Source organism: Vidua chalybeata, chromosome 1 (genome assembly GCF_026979565.1).
Source record: "Vidua chalybeata isolate OUT-0048 chromosome 1, bVidCha1 merged haplotype, whole genome shotgun sequence".
Classification (NCBI taxonomy): Eukaryota; Metazoa; Chordata; class Aves; order Passeriformes; family Viduidae; genus Vidua; species Vidua chalybeata.
The window spans coordinates 16,424,857-16,450,207 of NC_071530.1; the positions used below are offsets into that span (position 1 = coordinate 16,424,857).

At 39.9% G+C, this 25,351-nt stretch overlaps 2 protein-coding genes and 1 long non-coding RNA gene across 8 annotated transcripts in view; 1 reads left to right on the forward strand and 2 right to left on the reverse strand.

The window, feature by feature from the left end:
* The first annotated feature begins 11 nt into the window (after positions 1 to 11).
* MASTL (microtubule associated serine/threonine kinase like) lies at positions 12 to 20,334 on the forward strand. Of its 3 annotated transcripts, none has more exons than XM_053954703.1 (12): positions 12 to 335; positions 3,526 to 3,663; positions 5,197 to 5,336; positions 6,078 to 6,166; positions 7,432 to 7,538; positions 7,855 to 7,990; positions 8,583 to 8,752; positions 9,921 to 11,156; positions 11,954 to 12,092; positions 15,373 to 15,486; positions 15,577 to 15,678; positions 17,139 to 20,334. In XM_053954703.1, exons 1-12 carry the CDS (start codon positions 12 to 14, stop codon positions 17,294 to 17,296), a joined length of 2,853 nt encoding a protein of 950 aa, XP_053810678.1. In that variant the 3' UTR covers positions 17,297 to 20,334. The 3 variants fall into 3 exon arrangements, with proteins under 3 accessions (XP_053810678.1, XP_053810687.1, XP_053810696.1); XM_053954712.1 differs by having other exon boundaries at positions 3,526 to 3,570; XM_053954721.1 differs by lacking the exon at positions 12 to 335 and adding an exon at positions 2,634 to 2,833.
* LOC128794674 (uncharacterized) lies at positions 1,497 to 2,541 on the reverse strand. The gene is made up of 2 exons (XR_008433230.1): positions 2,429 to 2,541; positions 1,497 to 1,708 (listed from the first exon to the last, which is right to left on the reverse strand). It is a non-coding gene; the product is annotated as an uncharacterized LOC128794674 (long non-coding RNA).
* A 964-nt stretch (positions 20,335 to 21,298) lies between the features above and the next one.
* Positions 21,299 to 25,351, reverse strand: part of ACBD5 (acyl-CoA binding domain containing 5) — a 30,317-nt gene continuing 26,264 nt past the window's right edge. For all 4 annotated transcript variants that reach the window (XM_053954767.1, XM_053954785.1, XM_053954757.1 and 1 more), the window contains one exon: positions 21,299 to 23,281. In XM_053954767.1, coding sequence (XP_053810742.1) covers positions 23,269 to 23,281 — 13 coding nt within the window. In that variant the 3' untranslated portion in view covers positions 21,299 to 23,268. The remainder of the gene's footprint in view (positions 23,282 to 25,351) is intronic.

Consider the following 25,351-nt stretch of genomic DNA (forward strand, 5'->3'; position numbering starts at 1 on the left):
CGCTGCGGGAAATGTCCGCCCCGCGGCCGCGCCGACCGGGCCGAGCCGCCCCGGAAGGGGCGGCAGCCCAAAGAGCTTCCGGGCCGCCGCCGCTGCCCCGCGCAGCCGCCGCCTCCAGGCGGAGGCGGAAGAGGGGAGCGGATGCAGCCGGGGCCGGGGCCGGGGCCGGGGCCGAGGCCGGGGGGAGGGCAGGGCCCCGCGGGGGACCCGCTCGCAGCCGGCGGTGGTGCAGCTGCCAGAGGGTCCTGCCCCTGGTCGGTGTCATCGCCCCCGGGTGTTGTCCGGAACGCGGGTCGTTAACCGGCGCGCAGCGCCAATTCACACACCCAGGCGAGGTATTTCTAACTTTTGTTCTAGTTTGAGCAAAGTAGGGACATAGTGGTGACCCACGAAAGGCTGGCTTACAAATCATGTAACTTGACACTATCCATTTTAACAACGACATCAACATTCATTGGTTACAAATTGCATAAGTCTTCTGTTAATTAGACTTCAACCCCGTATTTGCTAGCTATAGATCTCGCTTCTCATGCTAATCAGTGTGTAGGTGCAGTTCTTCCTTCCACTTGAGTCTGGGGTCAGTTTCGAGTAGGTGGTCAGGGTGTCCCACTGCCAGAATTACCATTCCCCAGTTGCTGCTCAGTCCTGACTCCAATCCTGGCGGGTCTTGTCCAGACAGCCCATTTGTTTTGGGATTGTCTTTCATTTTCCTTAAAACAAGACATTAGCCACGTGTATGATGTTTCTAAAGCAATGGAGGATAGGGAGGTGATTCGAGACAGCCAGCACAGTTGAACCAAGGGAAAATCCTCTCTGACCAACCTAGTGGCCTTCTAGGATGGAGCAGCTGTATCAGTGCATAAGGGAAGGGCTACAGATGTCATTTATCTGGATTTCCATAAAGCCGGTTTTTGTGGGGGTTTATTAGCGTTTTCTTTCTTTCACCCGACCACTGCTCTTCATTGAAAGTGCTTCCCCACACCAACTTACACTGCTCTGGGTGAGCACAGCCCCACTGCTGCGTCCCCCTGCCTTTGTGTACATCTCTTCTGTTTTCCACTAGCACTCTCATGACCAAAGTCATGTAGCTCAGCTTGCTGATTTGGCAGAAACTTCAGCTGACAACAGCAAAAAAATCTAAAAGGTGATGAACATTTACCTAGATCCACTCCATGAAGCAGCTTTCCACTTAGCTATACAATGGCTCATGCTGCCTCGAGGGAAGAGAGAGAGAGAAGGTGTTACCCTCTCTCCAGTCAGCTCAGGCTCAGGTAGTGGAATACACGTTCCTGATGCACTATCATTGCTGGCATACCCTGATGTCTGCCCAGGGTGCCAGCACAAGAAGTAATCCCCCCTTCTCTCAGCTGGATTTTTCCACTGGCATTGCAGCCTTTGAGACACACCTAAACGTTGCAGAGTTAAATAACAAACACAAGCAAGGATAAATTGTATTTAATACCATTACAAAAAAAGCTAATTTAAAACACACTTTCTGCATTTGCTTATTAAATTGCATGTATTGCTGGGATCTGTGGGATAGCAGCTTGCCTTCACAAGTCACAAGCAAGGTCTCTCTGAGTAGGGTCAGATTGTAAGTGATGGATCTTGGAGCAAAACAAGGGCCTCATAACTACTCTGCTGTGTGAACGGACACCCGCTGTTGTGCACTGACCTCTGCAGCGATAGCTCTTTGCTGATACACAGACTGCAACAGAACAATTATGATCAGTGTGAACTAAACATGAACAGCCATGTACATGTGAAACCAACATAAAATCAGTAAGGCAAGGGTTAAAAAGGTGACCTAGAACACAGCTGAGAGCAGTAAAACTGGTAAACACTGAGGGCTGTGCAGTGTAAACAGAACAGAAAGCCTGTACTCTGGGAACAGGAGGATGGCAGCTAGGTCAGAGTACACTGTAAATGCCATCTCTGACCCTGCTGTCACAAGAGGGAAGCAGAATGTAGCCATGGAGATACCCAAAATAAAGAAACAAATTGTGGAACAACCCTGCCTAAGATAAATAGCAGATGAAGTAATCAAGAACTGTTGGGAAGCAACCGACCGCATTAATCTAAGTCCTGATCAGTACAGACCCGCCCAGGGAGCGGTTTGCCATTGCTAGCCCAGAAAATGCAAAGAGACAGCGAGGGATGAACGGCAGTAGTTGCAACTGGACAGGGCGTGTTCTCTGGCAGACAAGCCCTCCTGGCTGTGCCATTTTGGACACAGGAATTGGAGCTATCAAGTATGCAAGTGTCAGAAAATTATAGAGAAAGAGAATATCCTTGAGTTGGAAGGGACCCATCTGTCCAACTCCTGTCCTTGCAAAGGACACCTTCAACCTCCCACGGGAATGGGGGGATAGTACCTGCTCACAGCAAGTTACAACCTAGAGCCAAGTAGGAAAACCTAGATGCCCACCCAAGCAGCGATCAGCCAGCCCAGAGGGGCGGTGGTTTGTCACGGGCACGTTCTGAGGGTGGCAGCGGGCGGCACTCGCTGCCAGCCGCGCCCGGCCCGCCACGTCCCGCGGCCACCGCGGCGTCTCGCGAGAGCTCCCGTTGCCGTTGGTGACGGCGCGGGCGGGGCGGGGCCGCTTTGAATCGCGGCGGGCCCGGGGCCGGGCGCGCCATGGCACCCGAGCGGCCCGGGGAGGAGCGGGGCGATGCTGCCAGCCCCAGCGCAGCCACAGCTGCCGGCTCGACGCGCGTCGAGGTCCCCCGACCCCCCTCCATCGAGGAGTTCACCATCGTGAAGCCTATCAGCCGCGGCGCCTTCGGGAAGGTGTACCTGGGCCGCAAGGCGGGCCGGCTCTATGCCGTGAAGGTGAGGCGTCGCCGGGGTCGCGGCGCTGCCGCCTCCGCTGCCGAGCAGCCGTGTGCGGCAGAGGGGCGTCCCGAGGGGACGGGGAGGCCCCGGGCCCTCGGGGAGCGGCCGCTGCTCGGGCGCGCCCGGTGCCCTGGGACGCGCTGTCGCACGGCCGTGCCCTCCTCTCACCTCCCTGAAGTCCTGGAGGGTTTGGTATGGGGACTTCTGATAACGACACCTGCTTTTAAAAGTGCTTTACATAAGGGGAAATAACGGCAAAAATCTTGCCAAGCGCCAGAGTGCTGTTGGCTTCTCGCTTGTAAACAATTGCCGTAACGGAGCCCCCTCAGCTGCCGGGGGGCTAAAGCACCGCCTCTGAGAGACAAGACGAGAGTAAATTATAAAAAAACGCTCTTGCTGAGTAAGTATTTAAAAAAACCCAGCCAAAACCTGTCGCGTTTTCTGTGTTGTTGCACAAAGGACTAAAATATAGGCTTGTTTTTTTGTTAGTAAGACCCTTACCAATTATTTGTGCGAACTTGACTTTGCGATTAAAAGGATTATAATAAGCTCTACAGTACACAAAGAATAGGAAACATAAAAATAGTAATAAAAGATAGGCGTTGCTCTGCAGAACTATATATCTCTATGCAGTTTTATTATGAGCATCTTGAGGTTAAATAATTTGTGTGCTCTGTTTTGTTTTTCAGGTGATGAAAAAAGCAGACATGATCAACAAAAATATGGTTCACCAGGTGCAGGCAGAGCGGGATGCATTGGCTCTCAGTAAAAGTCCTTTCATTGTGCACTTATACTATTCACTTCAGTCAGCAAACAACGTCTATTTAGTGAGTTTAAAAATGGCTGTGGCATTTTATGGTAGTCTTGAAAACTGAGCTTGAACTGTAGTGATATCTCAACGTATTTTTGTAATGGTATTCCTTAGTCACTTTTACATCTTTCTCAGAATGGTTGAACAAGTGAAATATTTCTCTTCCTCTGGTGTCTTTGGGCTCTTTCTGCTCATGTTCCCCACTGTTACAGGAGAAACTTAGAAATTCCAACAACTGCTCTGTCTTAGAAATATGTAGAGATCTTAGGGAAAACAAGAAATAATTCTATTCAAGCAAAAGCCAAGTGACTGGAAGATGCTCCATAGCTCACTTAAAGGAAATCTATTTTACTTATTGCCAGTGCTCAAGTTTTGTTACAGTTGTTGGCCTACATGACAAGATGATAATTGAGTGGCAGAACTAGATGCTGGTCCACACGGGAGCACTGTGGAGCACGGCAGGACTTGTACATGGGTTTAAATACTGCTTCCACATAAGGATTCAGACTGTCTACAAAGGGTCTGGCACAATTTGTGTGGTTTGTTGTAAGCACACACAGGGAACAGCTTGATGAAATTCTGAGACAAGGTTGCTATGCCCTCCTACAATGCATTTTGAGTGTAAACAAAGGCTTCTTTTACTGGAGACTGAACTGCTGGATGGAGTAGAGGACTTCAGGGTGAAGGATTTATAAAGGAGATGCTAGAATCATGTCTGGGTATGTGTGTATATATATGTTTATATATATGTGCATGGAAGAATATTGTGTATAAGTACTGGTGAGATTTCCTGACCAAAACCCCATAAATGCATTATTGACATCAAAGAGTGAGTTTCAGAAGCCCTACTGACTTCTATTTTATTTTAAATATGACATGGGCCATCATAATGTGTCTGCAAAATGGTATATTGGGTTTGTGAATTTTTTTTGCACTCTTTTTCAAGTGTCTTAAATGCACAGTAACTCTCACTGTTTGCATTTTTGATTGTTTGCACTTACTTCACAAAGCTCAGGTCTGAATTTAATATTGTGTATAAATGATTGCAAGATAAAGTATTGAGATACTTTGGTATAGAACAGGTGGTCTTTGGCTTCAGGCGTGGAGTTTCACAGGAATGCTTTGCACTTCATTTTCTATACTATGGAAATATACACTATTAAGCTAAATATAGATTAATATATGAATATAAATATAGGTTAAAATACATAATATTCAATATAGAAATATATAACATTTATAATGTAGAAATTTTTCTGTAGTTAACTCTCAAAAGCTCTAGCCAGCTTTTTAATTAGCTTGTAAAAGTAATCTAGGCAAATAAAATAAGCAAATGGTCTACAGAAAGAAAATGTTTAATGTCTGCTGTTACATGACACTTTAATTATTTTATCCAAGTGAAAAGTATTGTGTGGGAAATGAGGATTGAACAAAGCTACTTCTATCTGCTTCTGCTCTTTGAAATCATATTTTTCTAGGGGTGAAAGTTTTTTTGTATTTTACTTGCAAGTTTGAAATGTGTTTTAAATTTAAAATGCTTGAATGGCAGGTGATGGAGTACCTTATTGGTGGAGATGTCAAATCTCTTCTCCATATTTATGGATATTTTGATGAAGAAATGGCTGTTAAATATATTTCTGAAGCAGCATTGGCTCTTGACTATCTTCATAGGCATGGAATAATCCACAGGTGAATTTTTTTTTTCTTACAAATAAATATTTGGTAGTTTGGATTTTTTTATTTTTTCACTCTAACACATAACCGTCACTGTTTCATTGTGGCAGCTTTCACAGGCACTTCATTTGCTAGAGCTCCTGGAAGCTCTTTTTGCACGTGTGCACTGCAGCAATGCCATGAAACAATGGCTAAAATACAATCTGTCTGTGTGTGCTGAGCACACAAACCCGCACTGCTTTTCCCTGCCAGTTCTTTCCCAGTCTAGTGCTGTATTAGCAGCTGTGATGGTTTAGGAACCCTCTGGGTACTGCACACATGGGCTTGCCTGTAGGACAAAGGGACACTGGCTACCCTGATGCTCCCCCACAGTGAGAGTTCTTTTTGCATTCAGCAATGGTACAGAGAGCACACATGAAGACTTCTATGGAGGTTTGCTTGTCACCTGTAGGAGCTGCACATGAGTGCATGTGCTACTTGTGAAGGACACTTGTCGAGCCTGCTGAAGCACAAAATATGCAACTCTTGACATGCATGTATGATTTTTACAAAGCCTGAGATGTTTGTGCCATATTTAATGCTAAATATATTTGATTCATTTGATGTGTTATTCAAACTGGAATTGTCTGCTGGCTAGGAGATGTCACTATTAAACAGCTCTAACCAATGTTTTGTATTGAGTGTTTCTGTTCACTGAACTTCCTTTGTGTTGCTCAGTGCTCTTTTTGCTGATTTCAGCTGTATTCGTATTTTCAGAGATTTGAAGCCAGACAATATGCTCATTTCTAATCAGGGACATATAAAGTTGACAGACTTTGGGCTTTCCAGAGTTACTCTGAACAGAGGTAAGAGTTGTTTCTATCCTTTTGGTTGTATTAAAATGTATTTCTGCATCACATTTCCATATTCTTGAATACTTCACATCCCTGTAAAAAGCACCTTTCAATTAAATAAGTGCAAATGTTGCAGTAATACCTGATTTCTCATAGGTAAGTACTGATTACCTACGTGCTAGTAAGGGGTCTGCTCTTAGCATTGCACTTCAGAAGGTAAAATATTTATTCTTTGGGACAAGGGTGTATGAAATATGATCTAGAGCCCTTTCTTTGGAGGGATATGGATTTCAATGGGTGAATGAATAATTCTGGCTTGTTCCTGTTTCTCTGACTACTTCTGGCCTTCAGTTCATGTCTCTCAGTCCTGTATAAATTAATTTCCAATCAATTAACTGGGACATTCCAGACATTAGTTTGAGGGATAAGGGGAAGATCAGCTCAGTGCTTTGGCATGTGAATATTCTCATTTGAAGCAGAAAATACAGCTGAATAGTCATGACTGTCTGGCACAGGCTGCAGATCTTAAGGTGAATAGCCAGTTTCTGAACTGGTTTGTACCTCCTTAGCCGGATCACCCAAACTTATGCTGCACATAAGTTTTTTGAGATGGCTGCTGGAGGGTGCATCCTTTTTATATAGTTAAAGGAATGTAGAAATTCAAAGTTGTCTATGGAGTTTGATTCATGGTTTTAAGAATATAAAGGAAAATCTTAGGTATTATGTATTTTTATGATATTCTGCTTTACCTGATGTTCTAATGCAACAGATTGTTGTGTCTAGTTGAACATTTTATGAAAGCTTTAAAGCTACTTGCTGCTAGTGATCAAAAAAAAAAGTATCTAAGGTTGAATTTTCATCTATGAAAAATTCTTGTGCAGCTATTTTGAGATGCCTTTTAGAGTGATGGCAGGTTTGGAATCAAATTTAGTATCCTGTTCCACAAGCCACAAGCTGGAACTGCTGACTAAAAACCAAAGCTGATATAAAATTAGAACATGTAGTGCTTTCTGCATAGTCAGTTGGAAAAGAAATTTGGCTTCTACAGCTTCTGTATGCATAAATGTATGGATGCATAAGAGAAAACACCTTGTGTTAAGAATGTACAGGTAAGTCTTCCATTGGTCTTGGTGGCTTCATTTGTATATTTGTTGAGTATGTGACTAAATTTTTCTTCGTCTTCATGAAACTTAAGTAAATGTCTGCAACTTTGCCTTTGTTTAATATCAAAATGAAAACCTGATCTATTTAATTTTGCTTTTTTTTTTCTTCTGTAGAGATAAATATGATAGATATCCTTACTACCCCATCAATGCCAAAGCCAAAACAGGATTACTCACGTACTCCAGGACAATTGCTGTCTCTTATCAGTTCTCTGGGCTTTGTAAGTAATTTTCACTGTCTTTGAAGTACTTAATCCTTTTAGTTTATTTACTATCTTCAATTCAATAGTTGGCATGCTAAGGCTATTCTTGTATCTCTTCTGCCAGCTGGTAGAATGATTTATGATATGTTTAGAGTACTTTGAAATTCTGATGTGATTATCTTGGACTGTATTTTGAATTGTTGACTTTTTAATGGGAATGGCCAAGCTCCAACACAAACATTGTAAACAATGTGTGAAGTTACACTCTCAGTTCTGGATTGAGAATTTGTTCAGACTCCATTAACTTTTAACTGTGCTTCTTTCTGCTTGTTAGTATACACCTCCTGTAGGAATGAAAGTGCCAGGGCACAAATTGAGTCCAACATCTGACAGTCTGCATGGAGTGGTTTCTCCTGTACCTATGGCCCAAAAGGAAAACACCCCTCTTTCAACTAAATTATTCAAAACACGTGAGTATACCAGGCCTTGTGCTGAGGAATCCTCTGGCTGTAAGGTTGTGGTCTTTTAATTTTATGTGAGTAGTTTGACCCACTTCATAAAAGGTGTGATTCTATTGGTGTCTTGCTCTCCACCATTTCTCCAGTACTTTACATATGACATATTTTCACCTACTCTACTTATGTCACCTTCTAAAGTGGTTTTGTTTGATTGGGTTTTTTCAAATCATGACCCCTGAATTCAAAATCACCCTTTAACATTTTATGGAAATAGTGTCAGGTTTTGACATACTTCCAGTGGAAATTGTTAAATATAGCAATGTATGTTTTCATTTAAATTGTCTGATCTTGCTGCTTTCTCATTTCTAACCTGAAACAAGAAAGAAGGCAACTATACTGCTAATGTTTGTACTGCTTTTACATTCTTGGCAAGTTCCTAATTCAAAAAATGCGTAAATTGACTATGCAGGAAAGATGATAAGAGAAATTGTTGTCACACATAGCTTTCCTTAGTTTCCTTTGATGTGAAAGCTTAACATAGTGTGAAGTCGGTCAGTACATGTTGCCTGTTTGTATCAACATTTGAATTTTTTTTTCTTTTAAGATCTGGATAATTCTCAATTAACACCCGTGATGCCAGCGAGGAGTTTAACTCCTACTCTGCTTCAGTCAAGAAACAGGTTTGGTACCTCCAGTGTCAGTAAGTCTCACACACACGTGTCCAGTGTGGAATCAGAAAACTGGAGCAGCCCCAGGTGCAGGAAAGATGTAGAGGTCAGGACTGTTTCATTTTTCCACTCTAAATTAAAATTAGTTTGTACTTGTGTATGCAAATGTCTTCTATTTACTCTACTTGCCTCAGTTATTTCAAGTGTTGAGAAACTTTCCTACAGTAGAAGGAGCAGGGGTTGTAATTTGTGTTGAGTAGGCTTTTGGATCAAACCGATATAACCTTTTCCTTCAAACAAATATTAGTCCTTTGCAATATAACAGGAGAAGCAAATGCTATTGAGCCTGCAGCAAAGGAGTGAAAGAGAAGGCTCCACTGACCATCACTGGTTTAGCCCTATGCTGCACAAGGTGGGCACTGCTGGGAGCAGTGGCTTTTTGGAAGCTGACCTTGTCCCTGTAGCTTTATTTGCTCAGCATTGTGGGTGAAAGAATTTCTTTAAAAGACAGAACTTGTGAAAAAGATAAAATCCACTTCAAATTTCTACTAGCTGTTAAACTGAAAAGTTTAAGGCTTTTATTACTGAAGGGTTTTTTTATCAACTAACCTAACACCCATAATTATAGCTGATAATATTTCATCCTAAAATATTTTATCCTATTTAAATGTATTAATGAAATTCTACTCAAACCTAAAAGAAAATGCTGCTGTGCTATGTAGATCTTTGTCATGATTCCTATTTAGAGCATACAGAACAACTTACATTTAAAACAATTTATTATTCTGTATTTACCTCTTTCTTAGACCTTGGTTTTGGTATTGTATTATGAAAATATTAGTAATATCAGATTTTCTTTTTGTCATCTCTGAAGTGTAATATACTACAGGGTACTATAATGGAGTTCTTTCCTGTGGACTTTCATGGAAACTAAAGACTTCTGTAGCTTTACTTCTTAAAATAAAATCACAAATACAGCTTCATTTACTCTATTTTTTCATCCTTTGGCATTTTAAAATACGGCATTTTCTATTCTAGCAAGCTCATTTTATGTTCTTAAAAGAAGTCAAATTATCAAGTTATCCTTAATTGGGTTTTGATTTTTTTTTTGTATTTTGAAGTCTAGTTTTTCACTCGTAGTAGTTAGAATGAGTAAGGCTTGCAAATCTGCATTTCATTATGGAGGTTGTAATAAAGTATTTCAAATTAAACGTTTCTGTAATGCTGTAATAATATTTTTCTTGATAATCAAAACTTAATGTGCTTTTTTGCAGCAAAGTGGAGATGAACCTCGTTCTACAACATGCAAAACCAGTAACAGTGGGTCAGCTCTCCTTTCAAATGCAATGTTGCCAAATAGCAAAGGTATTGAAGTTTTAAAGAAAAAAGAACTCGAGTCTGCCATTTCTCCCATTGCCAGCAATGAGTCTGGCAGTAGGCAGAAGTTGAGAAGTGAACGTTTGGATATAACAGACACTCCCGTGAGCACTCTGGATGGGAAAGGTGTAGTAAGAAAGTGTATTTCTGAAAATAAGATTTGGAAAGAAAAAGTCTTTGTAAATAAAAGAGACATGACTTACGAAACAGCAGAAACTTCCAGACTACAGCAGTCACTTTCAAGGCAGAATGAGCCTGTCAAAGAGGAAGTGATGTTTGAAAAGCCAGGTGTAAAAAGAAGCTTTGAATCAGTTGACACTAGTCCTTGCCAGGAACTTAACTATGTTAAAAAAAACAATGCAGAATATAAACGTGGCTGTCAGATCTCAGAATTTCCGGCAAACAAAGGTTCAGGTTTGACAACAGAAATTCAATCCTTAATGCTTTGTAATGATGGATGCCTATGTGACACCTGTGAAAGCAAGGAAGAAGTTAAGAGGTTTATTAGTAACCAGGAAACAGTAGAAAGATCTCTGACTCCAGCTGTAGCTAAAAATCTTATGTGTGATCTGGATGCAGACTGCGGAAAGGATGATGAAAAGGAGTACATGAACTCAAGTTTTTTAGGCACTGATGATGAAAAACCTTTAGATGTCTTCAGTGCAGATTCTGACTTACTTCCTGAAGTGTCTGTTACAGAAAGCCATCTAGAAAAACAGCTTTTAGATTTGGACAGAAGTATTAAAGACCTCTCTTTTGAGGAACCAAAACCTGAAGGTGTGCTAATAACATCACCAGAGTCCCGAGATGCCTCACAGTATGGAGAGGAGGCACATAGAGTCCAGGACTGCAAGCCATTACATCAGAAAAAGGATAATGACCAGAAACACGTGGAAGAAACTTACCTTGACACAGTACCTTCTCCTTCAGAAAAGATGATGGAAGCACTGAATCTCTTAAAAAAAAATGCTGTTGTTTTTCGGAGTTACAATAGTCCAATCAATATATCCAATATATCTGAGCCATGTAGCATGGCCTCCCTAGATATAATGGATCTTTCACCTGCTTGCAGTGGCTCTTACCCAACAGCTATCACTCCATTACAGAAAGGAAGACCATATCAGGTCTATCAGGTAGGTAAGGAGGCAGATAGAACTTTGTACATGCATTGGACATTAGGGACCTGAAATTATTTGAGTGGTAAATTTAGGGAAAACTCAAGTAATTTGAGGTAGTCTGTCAAAATTACCTCTGTTGAAAGGGTTTCACTTACTGCACTTGTGTGGCCAAAATTATAATATCTGTAAGAATTTAGCAGTAGCTTTATGTTCACTGGTTTGCTTTTGGCTTAACATGCATTGACTGTCCATCTCTGAGAAATCTTTGCTGTTACAGTGAACTGATTAATAAAAGCCTGTGATATTTTGTCTCAACTGCTCCTAGTGCAGTGTTGTATTTTCTGTGAGCAGTTACAGGTTTCCTAAAGTAATGGGAAGTATTTGATTTTTTTTTTCTTTTTTGTTATCCTGCACTCTTCCCAAGTGTGAATCCTGTTCAGCTGCTGGTAACTGCCATTGTACCTGCTACTTTCTTTTTTTTTATCCTGGTAAAAGTTATGGCGCAATGTATTCTGTCAAGTGCCAGTTACAAGCCTATTAAAAAGATTGATGTAAAGAGTGATAGCTGCTGGATGTGACCCTGGAGGAAGAACTTAGGGAAAAGTTCCTCAAAGAGTAGGCATCTTTATGCTTCAAGACTGTTGAGATAAAGCAATAGAAGCACATTTCACACATGCTTTTCAGGGACTGTTTTGTGACTTGTTCTTGGCTTGAACTTAAGTATCAATTATTACATCTGTGACTAAATCTGGAGATGGGAGTTTCTGAGGTGGTTTTGTTTGACATCTGAAGTCCTTGTTCCATCTTTTCAGACCCCTTATCGGGGGGATGCTGGCACACCCTACAGGACTCCAAAGAGTGTGCGAAGAGGAGCTGCCCCTGTAGAAGGTGAACGTATCCTGGGGACCCCAGACTACCTGGCACCTGAGCTGCTTTTAACACAGCCTCATGGTAAGGCAAACCAGCCATCTGTCAGTACTTGAAAGGTGGCACCTTTTCATTTCTAAATGTCTGTAGAACTGTAAACACTTCAAGCAATAGGATTCAGAATTCTTCAAAAATAGCTAGTGCTAAGCTTTTGCCATCATGGGTGGCTGTATTTGCTTCAGCTGCTCCTTCCATTCATTTGCTGCTTTCTCATAACCAGAGGTTTTGGTTGTCCATCACAGTCTTGCTTGCTGCCAGTCAGCATTGGAAGCTGCTTTGGCAGCCTGAGACTTGTATGTGGCTTAGGAGTAGCAACTCGGTCATCCTGAATGTCCTTAAAGATTCTTTGGGATGGGAAAGGGGGAATTTAGTGGAATTCTAGAGTGAGAGGCTTAAGCCTCCAATTATTTTTAGAATGTCTTCTGTGTTTATTGATAATTAAGTGTTATTTGAAGCCAGACAATTTTATGAAGTTGCCTTAAAATCAGTTATTGAGTTGAGTGACCTGATGAAACACTCCAGACATCTGATGGGATCTTCTGTATAAGGGTGCAGTAATAGCCATCAAATTTTTGGAGGCTGGTTTTTTGGGTTTGTTTGTTTGTTTTCAAAATACTATACTATACTAAAATAGCACAACTTTGAAGGGCATAAATTTCTTTGTGTCAGATTCTGAGGTCCACTGAGATTAACAAAAAGTCTGAAATAGTTTTCTGCTAACTTGCAAAAAGCACTAACAAAAATTAAATGCAATGTATCTATCTCACAGATGTATCTATCTCATACAGTTGTTGATGTACAATTGCATTTTATTTCCACCCCAAAAGTATACTACTATTTTGTAGAGCTGCAAGTCTTGGGAAGATTACATGAGAGAGAGACCTTAATTGAGAGGCAGTGATTACTATCCTGTGGAGCAATAAAATTCTAATAGAAGTTAACAAAAACTCTATGAAGAGATTTAACAATTTAACGATAAAAACTGAAAATGCTAAACATATGTAGTTGTTGTTTTGCACTTCCATTTAGGATTCCTGGATATCTGGCAGATGTTAAAACTGGATAATATTTTGGAAATGTAATCAGTGCTACTTAGATAATCTGAAACTTGGTCACAGGGTGATTTCTCTGTGGTTACTGGGTTTTCAGGACTTTAGTGAAAACTTGCAGAGTCTGGGGTTTGTGTCAGGAAATTACAAATCTCCCACTACCTTCAGTGAAGCCAGGGTTTTTGGAGCTTCAATTTTTCCCTCACTAAATATTTCATGTGTTGAGCTGCTTGTAAATGTAGTTTTAATCCTAAATTAATCATGTTACAAAACTATTTTATTTTTGTTTCTAACTTAGATTTAACATTGCCATCTTTCCTTACTGTGGAATACTACCTTAAGGAAAAAAATCTTCATTCCTATGTCGTTGGAGAATCATACTTGATATTCAATGTTTGTATTTGTTATGGTTTTTCTTGGCAATAATTGTAATATTTTTACTTCGTTGTCTTTTCATATGCAGGGACTCTGATCTCTGGTGAGTTTTCTATATTCTGTGCAGAACTGAGGTGTTCAGCATAACTGAACAGTCAAAGTATAACCAGATCACAGTTTCTGAGAACATTGTTTGGGTGAACAATGTTTTTATATAGAAAGACGTGTCCAGTATGCCTCCACATAAAAATGTGTGATGCTTGCAGAGTAAGGAAACGTCCTATCAGTGTGACTAAGCTATCAGAAGTCACACATGTAAACATGTACTTCAGAAGGAAAGTCAGCGTTCTTAAATTGTTTAACATGAGGTAAAGCCAGAGACACTTCTTCTCATTGCTGCGTTTCACTTTATTACAGTCAGTCTGATTTACTTTACCTATAGGTGAAGAAGGTTCAGGTGCTCAAGACCTGGTGTTACTTCTTGCTTCAAATCACAGAATCATAGAATATCCCAAGTTGGAAGGGACTCACAAGGACCATTGACTCAGCCCCAAGAGTCACAGCATGTCCCTGGGAACACTGTGCAAACCCTTCTTGAACCCTTGCCAGGCATGGTGCTGTGACCACTTCCCTGGGAGCCTGTTCCAGTGCCCAGCCACCCTCTAAGTGGAAAAACTTTTCTTAATATCCCACCTTAACCTCCCCAGCACAGCTTCATGCTGTCCTTGGGTCCTGTTTAGCAGGGATATGATAGAAGTTAATCTAATTTTAGTTAGACTTTGTGTGGGAAAAATTGCTGCTGAAACCTGGTTATTACCCTGTTCAGGTTGTGATCTTATTAGACTTTGACTGGAGCTGGGAGTATTTTACTGAACATCCAAGTGCTCTTAACAACAGTGGATGTGAACTGACTGCTTTGATGTGCTTAGCTTGGTGGGCACTCTTACTGCTGTTAGGAGCTGCTAAAAGTGTACTAGATTACTGGTTAAACACTTTGGTTTTCAGCATTTCTAAACTTCACAGTAGTTTTTGTGAAATGGCTCAAAACATTCATTTTGCTTGGAGGTGTCCTAGGTTTTTTATATGCCAAAAAATCCAAGAGCAATTAGATTTATTATCTTTCAAAGTTTTTTTTTATTTTTTTAATAAAGTTGTGGCATCTGCTCTTTATACGGTGGAGTGGGCATGGCATGAAGATGCAGGAAGCTTAGAATGCATGCAGTGGTGTGTGGGATTGCTTTGCCTGCTGGTTTCAATGTAGATTAACCAGAGAGATTGGCAAAAAGGCAAAACCCTGGAATATGGAAAACCAGAACTATCTAATAACAAAGCAGAGATAGCTTTGAGATTGCCCCAGTCATTTCAGTGTAATGGAAGGTAATGCCAGCTTCATGTGTGCTGGTTCATTTCTGCAACGATTATGATGTTCATCATAATTTAGACAAACAAAAATTAAGTTCAATAGTCTGAGGTTTTTGGAAACTTTTTAAAGAACTCAGAGAAGGACACAGGACACAGATGGCTACCTGGAGCACTCATCCAGGCTCTAGTTATGAGGCATATATTTCTTATCACAAAACAATCTCTTGGAGAAGTTAGCTCCTGGATTCTCTGTGATAGGAGTTGATAATTAGATTGTTACTAAGAGCCCCCTTGGTTTTATCACTAAACCCCAGTGTTACCTGTAATGAATTAAGGAACAGAGTGGCTTTAAAAAACTTTTAAATATATTTTTAATCTGCATGAATATTAAATACAACTTGCCTCTTCATAATTTTCAAGAAACTTGCAGAATTTAAACACTCTTCAGCTTTTGCTAATCCTTAAGTCTTTGCAAGTATCATTTTTGTAAGTGTAATTCTGTGGATTTATTTTACCAGGTTCTGCTGTAGACTGGTGGGCCCTTGGAGTTTGTCTGTTTGAGTTTCTAACTGGAATTCCACCTTTTAATGATGAAACACCAACACAGGTCTTCCAAAATATTTTGAAAAGAGGTAATCTGTTTCAGTAATCATGGTAAGTATGTATTTCCAATATTTGTTTTATAGTTTGAGTTACCAACTCAACTCTGTCTTCGTCTGTAGATATTCCCTGGCCTGAGGGTGAAGAAAAGTTGTCTGATAATGCCCAGAATGCAATAGATCTTCTTCTAACAATTGACACTACTAAGAGAGCTGGACTGAAGGGTTAGTATTGAAATTGTTCTTTGCAACCAATTGCAAATTTTTAAGTGGTGATCTTCTCCTGAAAACCTAGGCTAATAAACTTCAATGCCTCACACGGTTCTGTGTATAGTACTACAGCACTTAACAAGTTGTGGTATTTTCTGTATTACTTGTGGGGTTTTTCCTTTCTGAACAAGGTAATTCTGGGGCTGGATTGTTATGTTGGTTTTTAATTTTCTCAATTAAACTTCTGCTTTACTGCTGTTCTGCTATGCATTTTTAGTATTGGACATCTAATGCACCAAAGTTCTCTCTTATCTAATGGGTATTTGGAATTTTTAACCTAAATGACGTTGGGAACCTTGATTAAAATATGATAGTTTGAGAGAGAAGCCTCCTGCACCAGTTAATTCAGAGAGAGCAGTTTTTTCTTAGGAATCAGCCTGTCTTAGCTGACTGCATAGGAGAATACAAAGTTGGACAATATAGACTGTACAAAGTCTACTTTTTTTTTCCCCTCATAGAAGGGCTTAAACATTTGCTATTGTTAACAGTGACTATGCTTTTTAAAAAAAAAGTTGATAATGGAAAGAAATTTAGTGAGATATTTTGGAAACAGAGAAAGAAATCTTATGAGAACTGTTAAGGAAATCACTAGAGAAGGAAATTACTATGGAAAGGTTTACACAGCCTTACACATAAAGAGACTACATGCTAGAAGCTGAAATCAAGCCAAATTAAAATAGAGAAGGCACAAGATTATGAATGAAGATTATTATGTCAACAGAAAATCCCATGACTTTGATAGTTCCCAAAAAGCAGTCTGGAGGTGTTTTAGTTAAACACAAGTTATTGTCTTTATTTCTGGATTTTAGAGTGAAATCTAAATTGCCTGTCAAGGGCAGAATTTTAAAATAGGTGCCATAATGGTTTCTTCCTATCTGAGCTTCTTAGAAATTAATTCTTTGTCAAGATTTACAGCTGTATCTGGCCTCTTTGTCCAATTTATAGTTCACTGAAGTGAAGTTGGATGAGTAGTTTTCAGGACAACCATTAAGTTTTCTTGTTGTATCTAAATTTCCATCATTGTCATTTTCTCTCCCTTCTCCCAAATTTGTGCTCTCCCTTTTATCACTACAGCATGAAGCCTTTTGTACTGGGAAATCCCAGTTACGTTGTTGTAGTGCTGTGCTTCTCTAAATTCAATCTTTCTGGGTAAGAGCAGCTTTGAGGCTGCTTTTGGCTCAGTGGAACTGTGTGGAACAGGTTCCCTGGATGGGGATGGCAGCTACTTGTTCTGCCAACAGTTTGATCCTACTAAAGTTGCGGGTAATCAAAGCCCAATTGCAATTTGCACTTTTATGAACTTCTAAAAAAGGAATATAGAGCAAATCTACTGACAGTTACAAATGAGGGAACAAAGTGACTATGGGGCTTGGACATAAGGAAGTTTATAATGCTTATGTGAACTTCTGTTTCAGAACTGAAGCATCACCCCCTCTTTCAGGGGGTGGACTGGGATAATCTCCAGAACCAAACAATGCCATTTATACCTCAGCCGGATGATGAGACCGACACCTCTTACTTTGACGCTAGAAACAATGCTCAGCACCTGACTGTGTCTGGATTTAGCTTATAGCATCAAGATAAGTGAACATTCTTCATGGTTTTGCACACTTACAGGTTGTCTTGTAACCTAGTTTGGTCTTGACTAAGTTTCCTTGCTGAATTTAGTGTGTTTCAAGTTACCAGTCTATTTTTATTATAGCCTTCTTTATTCTAAAGTGAAACTACTGTATGAAACTGGTATCAAGTGCCTTTGTGCTACTTTTTATCTCACTGCACCTTACTAAGAGGCCAGAGCATTGTGTTTCTTGGACCTAATAACTCTTGGCAATAATGAGGCTTTTAATAGTAATGAATTTAATCCAGTTAGGAAGTGTGGCATTGTTTCCTACCTAAACATAATAGGGAAAGCATATAAAGGAATTGTGTCTAATTAATAATTTACCTATTGGTGGTTCAGTGTGGTGGCAAGCTGGTTTGGGAGCAGTCCTGTCTGAGCAGTGTGAATATATATCCACTGTGCAAAAGTGGTCATTTCTATTCAAGGTGGAAAATTGAAATCTTAATGCAGCATTGAAATGTCTTATTTGTCCTATTCCCAAGAAGGGATGGGAAGATACAATGGTGTTCCAAGTTAATTTGGCTACAAGTGGCACGTGAGACTGACAGGAGTTCCTCTGGTTATTACCCTGTCCTAGAGAAATGGGGCACGGAGAGGATACTTGGGGCAAGTCTGTTAAACAAATGCTCTGCTTTAGTCGTTGTGTTGTAACCACTTGGGCTGTAGGAAGCTGGACTGAACATACGTTTTAGCAGTTACTGGTTTTATATAGAAAATGCCCAGTGTGTGTGGGCTCCCTTGTGTCAGATGACAAGTGACAGGTGATTTTTTGGATTTCTAACAAGTAGTATTCAAACTGAAGCTGCCAAATATTAAATACTGTAATATATTGTAGGCTAACAGACTGTTCTGTAAACTCACAGCCAGAGCTTGGATTTTGACTAGAATATAAGAAGTGTATATTCTGTATAAACCTAAATTAGGGGGAAGTATATTTAAATTTATCTTTAAATGCAATACAAATCTTGTGTCTGCTAGGTTTTAGAGGTTTATTTGTAGATAATTCTGTTTAAATAGTCTTCAGTATTTTTCTTGCATATGTATCTCTAACTTACAGAAGATTTTAATTTTTCAGGTTAATACATGTTAGATAAAGATCATTTGTGCTAGATGGTGTTACCAGCCAAGGGCCATGTGCCAAGCATTTTGCCAAGTGCCTTTTGGTTTTCATGAACAATTCTTTTTGTAGCAGTAGTGAGTTGTCCCTTCATCACCCTGCTATCTGGAAGACAAGATTTATTGATAGAATTCTGAGCAAATAGTCTGCCAGGCTTCCTGCTGTCCCCTCAGGTTGCTGGGAAAGGAATGGGAATGAAGAAAAAGGAAGTTTCCTAGAAACACCTAAAGGGAGCTGATTTTCAATAGCTCAGAATGACCAATCACAGCTCTTGTTGTGTTAACTGAATTTTGTGAAACAGAATCTTGGCATGTTGCAAAACATACAATGACTCTCACTCCCTTTGCTAAGGACTGCAGTTTCAGAGAACTTCTAAATTTTTCAGTCACACTGCAATTGTTACATGATGGAAAAGGTGCAAACGAATGAATGCACTACTGAAGCAGTATTCATAGACAGCATTCTGTGAAAGTGATGAGAAGTTCTTTAGTGGTTTTCCTATGTACAGTTAGAATATATAAACTGGGGTAGGAGAGCACCTTAATCACTGGTATTTTATGCAATTTATTCTTCCATTTCTAGTAATCTAGTTGAAGGAAGCAAATCTTAAAAGAATTAACTATGATTACATGTCAAAGAAATAAGAAACTGAACACCACAACAGCTCTTTGTCTTCAGTGCTTTACAAATGGTTACACCTGTTCCCATTTGGCAGTATAACACATTCCCATCAAGGTGGAAAAACTTGTTGCACTTGTATAATCTTCTTTAACCCCTTGAAATAGTTCTTAATAATCTACAAGGGCCAAGTAAGCTTCTATAAAAACCTTATCCTACAAGAAAAGTGTGGAGTTTCTACCAGTTGATTAATGCAAAAACATAGAATTAATACAAAACCAGTTGATTAATACAAAAACACAGAATCTTTAGAACAGTAAATTGGCCAGTTGACAAATCTGAATGTTTAATGTAAAGTTATCACTACACTGCTGTCCAAAATGAAAATTTCACACCATTAGCCCTGAAAATATTGCAATATCCTGTTCTCTTCATTATCTTGCATTTATCCTGGTTATAGCAAACATGGAGTTGGATGTCAGATGTTGATAGTTGAGATTTGTGATGTGGTTTTGTTTGTTGTGGGGTGTTTTGGTTGGTGGAGCTTTTGTCTTTTGTAAAAAGGTGAATCCTAGCATTATTGTTCAACATGGAAGTCCTTGTCAACTCAGTCCTACTGGTTTTGTCCCACTTGTTGCTTGACTTGAAATACTACAGGTAAAAGTTTAAAAGGTATAATGTAGTAGCTGGAAGAGACCTAGTTTTTCTTATTAGTAAAGATCTACAAATAATAGTATAGGCTGGCAAAAGTTTCTAATCCTTAGAAGCTGTGGAATACCACTTGGCAAGACCTACAGCTGTTACATGGTGCTTCCTGAAGGCGTAAACTTTATGTACATAACCTACACATAAACTCTGTAGCTTCTAGGTTATCTTGGGAGACAGTTTATCAGCCATTAGCACAGTCCATCTAAAAACTACTGGAGAGATCAGTGTTGTACCTGCTTACACAGAAGCAGCAGTTTTGGACAGTTATTCCTAGCCCTTATGTGCTGTTGGGCTCACCTACATATGGGGCAGTGTCTGGGGGCCAAGGTGCTGAAGTGCTGCCATTTGTTGAGCTCAGAGATAAGAGTTTCAGCATGATTGGGTTTACCACATGCTTACTCTGGCAATAAAATGCATTCTTTTCCTTTCTACTTCATTCTCCAGAAGTTCACTTTGCACTTACTTCAAAATTCACGCTTCAAAAATTCACTTTACTTTTGTGTAAATATATAAAATAAAATAGTGCAACTATGCTGCTGCTTCTGCATCTTGTTTGTCTTTTATTGTGTTACTTGTGTGTCTGCTGGGAGTGTGGCAGATGGATTTTTACACAAAGAAACCCTGAGTGCTTCCCACTACCTGAGCAAAGGCAGTGATTTTAAGTAAGGAAATACCTATTACTTTCAGTACAGGTCTGTATGTCCTTCAGTTCATAACTTGCTAGCCCCTGCCTAGGAGCTTCAGTACCAGCTACATTTGTGTACTGAAATGGCAGGAGAGCAAAGTCCTGAGCGGTAACTCCTGCAGGGAGCGAGTCTCCTCCTCTGCATAACTCACATGAGCCAAGAAAGGAAGGTGGCTCCATCTATTCAGCACCTGCTGTGCTGCCACAGCACCAGAAGAGAAGCAGCAGAGCCCTGAGGATGGAACAGCTGCACCAGGCACACACTTAGACCTGGCTCTGCTTCTGTGCTCTCAGCTGAGCAGCTCTGAGGGGATGGAGTCTCTAATCTGGTTTGATACAGAGCAAGCTTCTGCCTTTCAGGTGAAGCCTGATTTGCTGCAGCAAACCAGACTGATGTTTGCTTCACAAGTGCAGTTTGGGGCTGAGTCTGGCCCTTTCCAGTGCTATGCAGAACTGATTAGGCTCCCAGCCTTCCTGCAGAGAGCACAGGCTTAAGCAATGTATCCCAGGTCTGAGCTCCAGCCATCTGCTTATGCTACTGCCTCCACATCAAAACTGTGTTTCTTTGCACATGGGCAAATGATAAGAAAACAAAACAACCAATTTTCCTTACCTTTAAGCTGAAATACCTGCCAACCAGAAACCTGTTCAAATTATGGTAAGTTTGAAATAGGCCCAGTTCTGAGATACAACAAGTGGATTGTTAATCAAGTGATGTTGTTACAACTTTCAGGTTGTGACTGATTCTTCATGATACAGCCAGCAGGCTCCTGTATACACAGCATCTGGTGTACAGCATTTAGGAAATATTAAATTCAAGATAAAATACAAAATATTAAGGGATTGATTTATTGGAATATGAATAAATAACAAGGATAGTACAAGCCTACATTTATTTCAGGGAGAGGTTAACAGTACCTTTGGGAATGTCTGTCCCATCTCTAAGAGCTCGACCCCTACAAGTGACACGGTTCTGAGCTGTGGGAGGCACTCCAGGGTGGTTTGTCCTGGCAGAAGACATGCTGCTTCAGGAGGCTGGGGTTTCATGTGACCTTCAAGCTCAAGTGTCCTCCCTGTATGATTTCTATCCCTTATGATAAGAAATCAGTCACTTTAGGGATTTTAAGCTCAGGCACAAAGGCTTCAGGTCCCAGCAGAACTTCCAGGATAAGCTTTGTTCAAACCTGAGTTTTCAGTACATCTCATGCCAAAACTCATGTCTGGCACATGAAACCATCTGCTTGTTACAGCAGTCTTCAAAGAGGTTACAGCTATTTTATTTTTTTAATTCAGCTTTACAGTAAGAAAATCAGAAGAGGGGAAATGTAACTAAAAAAAAATTTCACATAACTAAAAAACAAGATTAAAATTACTCTGGTAAAACTGACATTAAATTCTGTGATTACATTTTTATACAGTATAGCTTATATGAAAAATGTTTTCCAAACTATAAAATATTTTCAGAAAGGACCAAAAAAACTTTCCTTAAAAATTATTTGTAGGATGTAGTCCTGGTGGAAAATGAAAGCACATCAATAATGGTGAAATTTTTGAAGACTCAGAGCTTAACCATGGATTATGTTGTGATATAATTCTTCATAGCAAACTGTAAGTTTTCTGTTAAATCTAATTTTAGTGCATTTGCATTTTCCATAGATTTAGATGACATATATTAATTTATTTTAAAATTAAGTGCAAAGGATGCTTTTGTCAAGCAAACTTCACAAGGTTGTACCTCTATCTGTATATGGGTTAATAAATATTCTGTGGGGAAAAGAAAAATATCAGCTCCAAAATTAGCTGAAAAGGTTTTTTCTGAGAGGAAGTAGAAGGATAAGAAAGACATACCAGAATTGATATATATCATGATGTGACTTGGGGAAAATCCACAATACATTAAATCTTACTTTAATTTAACAGAAAACCAACAGAAAACTTACAGTGCACTGAGCTTTTTAAAAGCTTAAAGCTAGACTTACCGAGCTAGTTTTCATCTCATTTTAAAGCACCTTGTGCCTAAACTATGCATTTCAGTTAAAATAATCTGTTGTCAACAAGAATACAGTTATGAAAGTTAAAAAGATAAGGTGCAGCCTCTTTACAAGGATCCCTTGTACCACATGCTGTTCCCAAACTTGTATTTGACAGTCCCCCTGTTATTAATGGCTCTAACTTTCAGGATATATACAAATTCCCAAATCTTTACAATTTTACAGGATAAGTGAAGGATTCAACTTCATTTCCGACCAGTTTATATGGAAATTGCCCCACACTAGTTTAGCAGCAAAAATAGCAAGTTGAATTCCTCAGAGCTATATTATATTTTTCCAACAGCTTACAGTGTGTTGAATTTATACTTTTTTAGAGCTTTCACCTGGTAATATGTAATGCTGTGGAAAAACAGGCAGGGATCTTGAGACTATAAAAGTATTTCAATGTAAAGTGACAGTTTTACATATTTTTCATTTATTCTTTTACAGAGATGTTATTCTCTTCATCAAGTGACATCAGCAAGGCCAGTAATTACTGAAAGCCCATCCACAAGCACATTCCAAAATAATTACTGTTCATACGGTGTTGAGGATGGAATTATTCAATTAATTTGTTACCTCGGAGCTGTGAATCATTCAAGTTTCAATAATATTAGTCCTTAAACATTTAGCTCAAAGGTAGTACAAAATATTACTGTAACATAAGGAAGATCATCCCAAATTCGGAGATTCTATGAGAATTGAGACTTCCTTTGCTTTCCAGGGCCATCTTCTCCTAGAAGTCCTTAAACATAGTCATGAATTCTCAGTTCAGTTTTCTAGAAGAGGAAACAAATAAATTAGTTTAATGTACCTTCACATATAAGATGATCTTTCATTTGTCTAAACAAACATATCAATTAAGGTTACATGTGAAAGGTTTCCATTCCAATAAAACACAACAGGGCTTTAAGACACCCAAAAATTTGCCCTCTTACACCAAGGAGTAGAAAATTCACTAAGAATTTGGAACTGCAGATGGAATTCCACAGAAAAATCCCTGACCCTGGTTCAGTGGTGTGCTGGCTCAGGCAGAGCAACACTTAAGAGCTGCTTTCCCCGTGACTCCATAAAACTTAAAATTAGAGGGCTCTAAAATCATGAGCTGAACCTAGACAACTTTTACTATTATGAAAATATATTTCTATCTGTGTTTAGGGCCTTTAGGATTCAAGTTTTCAAGCCGTCTTGGTGAAGGCTCCAGTATGAGTACCCAGATTTTCAGCATTAAGTTCCCCATAAAGGAATAGGGGACAGGTTAAGAGGTGCTGGGATGGAGCTAAGCTACCTCAGCCCAGGGACAAGAGCTAAACACAAAGCTCTTGGTTACAGAAGGCTGTTCCTCCACCAGTTACATGGAATTTGCTACACTGTGCAGAAGAGCTTAGAAGTCAAGGCTCCGCAGCTGCAGCACAGAGAGAACTTCGCATGGTAGCAGAGACTTGTGGTTTCTGCTGCAGGGACAGTTCACATAATTTAAAACTAAAAGTACACAGACAGGGTCAATGCAGGCACTGTGAACAGCTATTGCCTAAGAACTCACACACCTTGCCTAAGAGCACAAGCTGAAACTGGCCACAGGACAGGAGAAAAGGACTCATTTTGCAATTCCGTTTTCTCACTGAGTGTACTTGATCAGCTTCCTACGCATTGTTAAAGGAGATAGCACTCCAGATAGCAACGTGCTGCAGAAGCACATAGTCCTTAAATTCTGCCTATGAGTAGACTTCAGAAATAGAGAGAAAAGCTCAAAAACGCAGAAAATTCTTCAGTTGTTTCTGTTATTGAAGTTCATCTCAAAACAATACATGAAGGAGTAAACAAAACATGGGGCTATGCTATCTCTGTGTTTCACACCGACACTGGTATTACCACTGGTACAAATCCTAGTGTCCAAAAGTCAAACAGAAGGTTGAAAAACAGAAGCATTTGGCAATGAACCACAAGAATCATTCTAAGACTGGAAAACAATTTTAAAATGAGATTCCAGTTGCTCCAGTTGTTTTGTTTAAGCAAGAGATTATGAGATGACCTGGTGACAGCAAAAAAGTAACCACAGAAAATACATTACAGGCTCTTTGTTAACTACATAAAGATACAGGAAAATCCAATGGATGCAAACTGAAGCTGGTCAAATCCAAACTAAAAGCAATGTACCATGTGTTTATTCATCAAAGCACTGAATTACTAGGGCAATATACTAGAAAAATTGCTGGAAAGGGTGTTTTTCTAAAAACTGATTTCTGTCTGAATCTGTGGCTGGATTGAGGGTGCTACAGAGGTCAGAATAGATGATCAAAAAAGATTTTAAAGAACAGCACACTGTTCAGAGAGAGGGAGAGAACACAGCCATGCAAGAGCAATTAGCAGAACACTGAAGTTCATAGAAGCTTCAAGTAAAATACTTAAATAGTTTTGATTTAAAACACCCCAACTTCGTCCTTGCTGACAAGGAAATTTCCATTTAGCAAAATGTGCATAACTGCCTGAAAGCCTTAGTACTGCAATCTCTGGTTTCATCAGACAGTGCAGCAACACTGATGCTGCTGCTGACAGCTCTGAGCCTGGGAGCTCCCTGGCAGATTTGCAGCCTCTGTGGGTGCTGTATTGTTTACAAAGCCATGGGCTGGGCCCAAAGAGCAATGATCAGTGACAGGAGTGTACTTGGGGGCCAGTAATCAGTGGTGAATGCTAGGGGTCGATTCTGGGGCCAATCCTGTTTAACACCTTTAGCAATGGCCTGGATGACAGGCAGAGTGCACCCTCAACAAAACTGCAAATTACACAAAACCGGGAGTGGCTGATATGCCAGAGGGTGGTGCTGCCATCCAGAGGGACTACAGCTGGCT

Excerpts from the sequence above, each read along its gene's own strand:
- MASTL (XM_053954703.1), top strand. The coding sequence starts at position 12 with ATGTCCGCCCCGCGGCCGCGCCGACCGGGCCGAGCCGCCCCGGAAGGG. Across the intron at positions 336-3,525 it reads AATTCACACACCCAGGCGAG|GTGATGAAAAAAGCAGACAT; the intron begins GTATTTCTAACT and ends TTTGTTTTTCAG. Across the intron at positions 5,337-6,077 it reads AGGCATGGAATAATCCACAG|AGATTTGAAGCCAGACAATA; the intron begins GTGAATTTTTTT and ends TCGTATTTTCAG.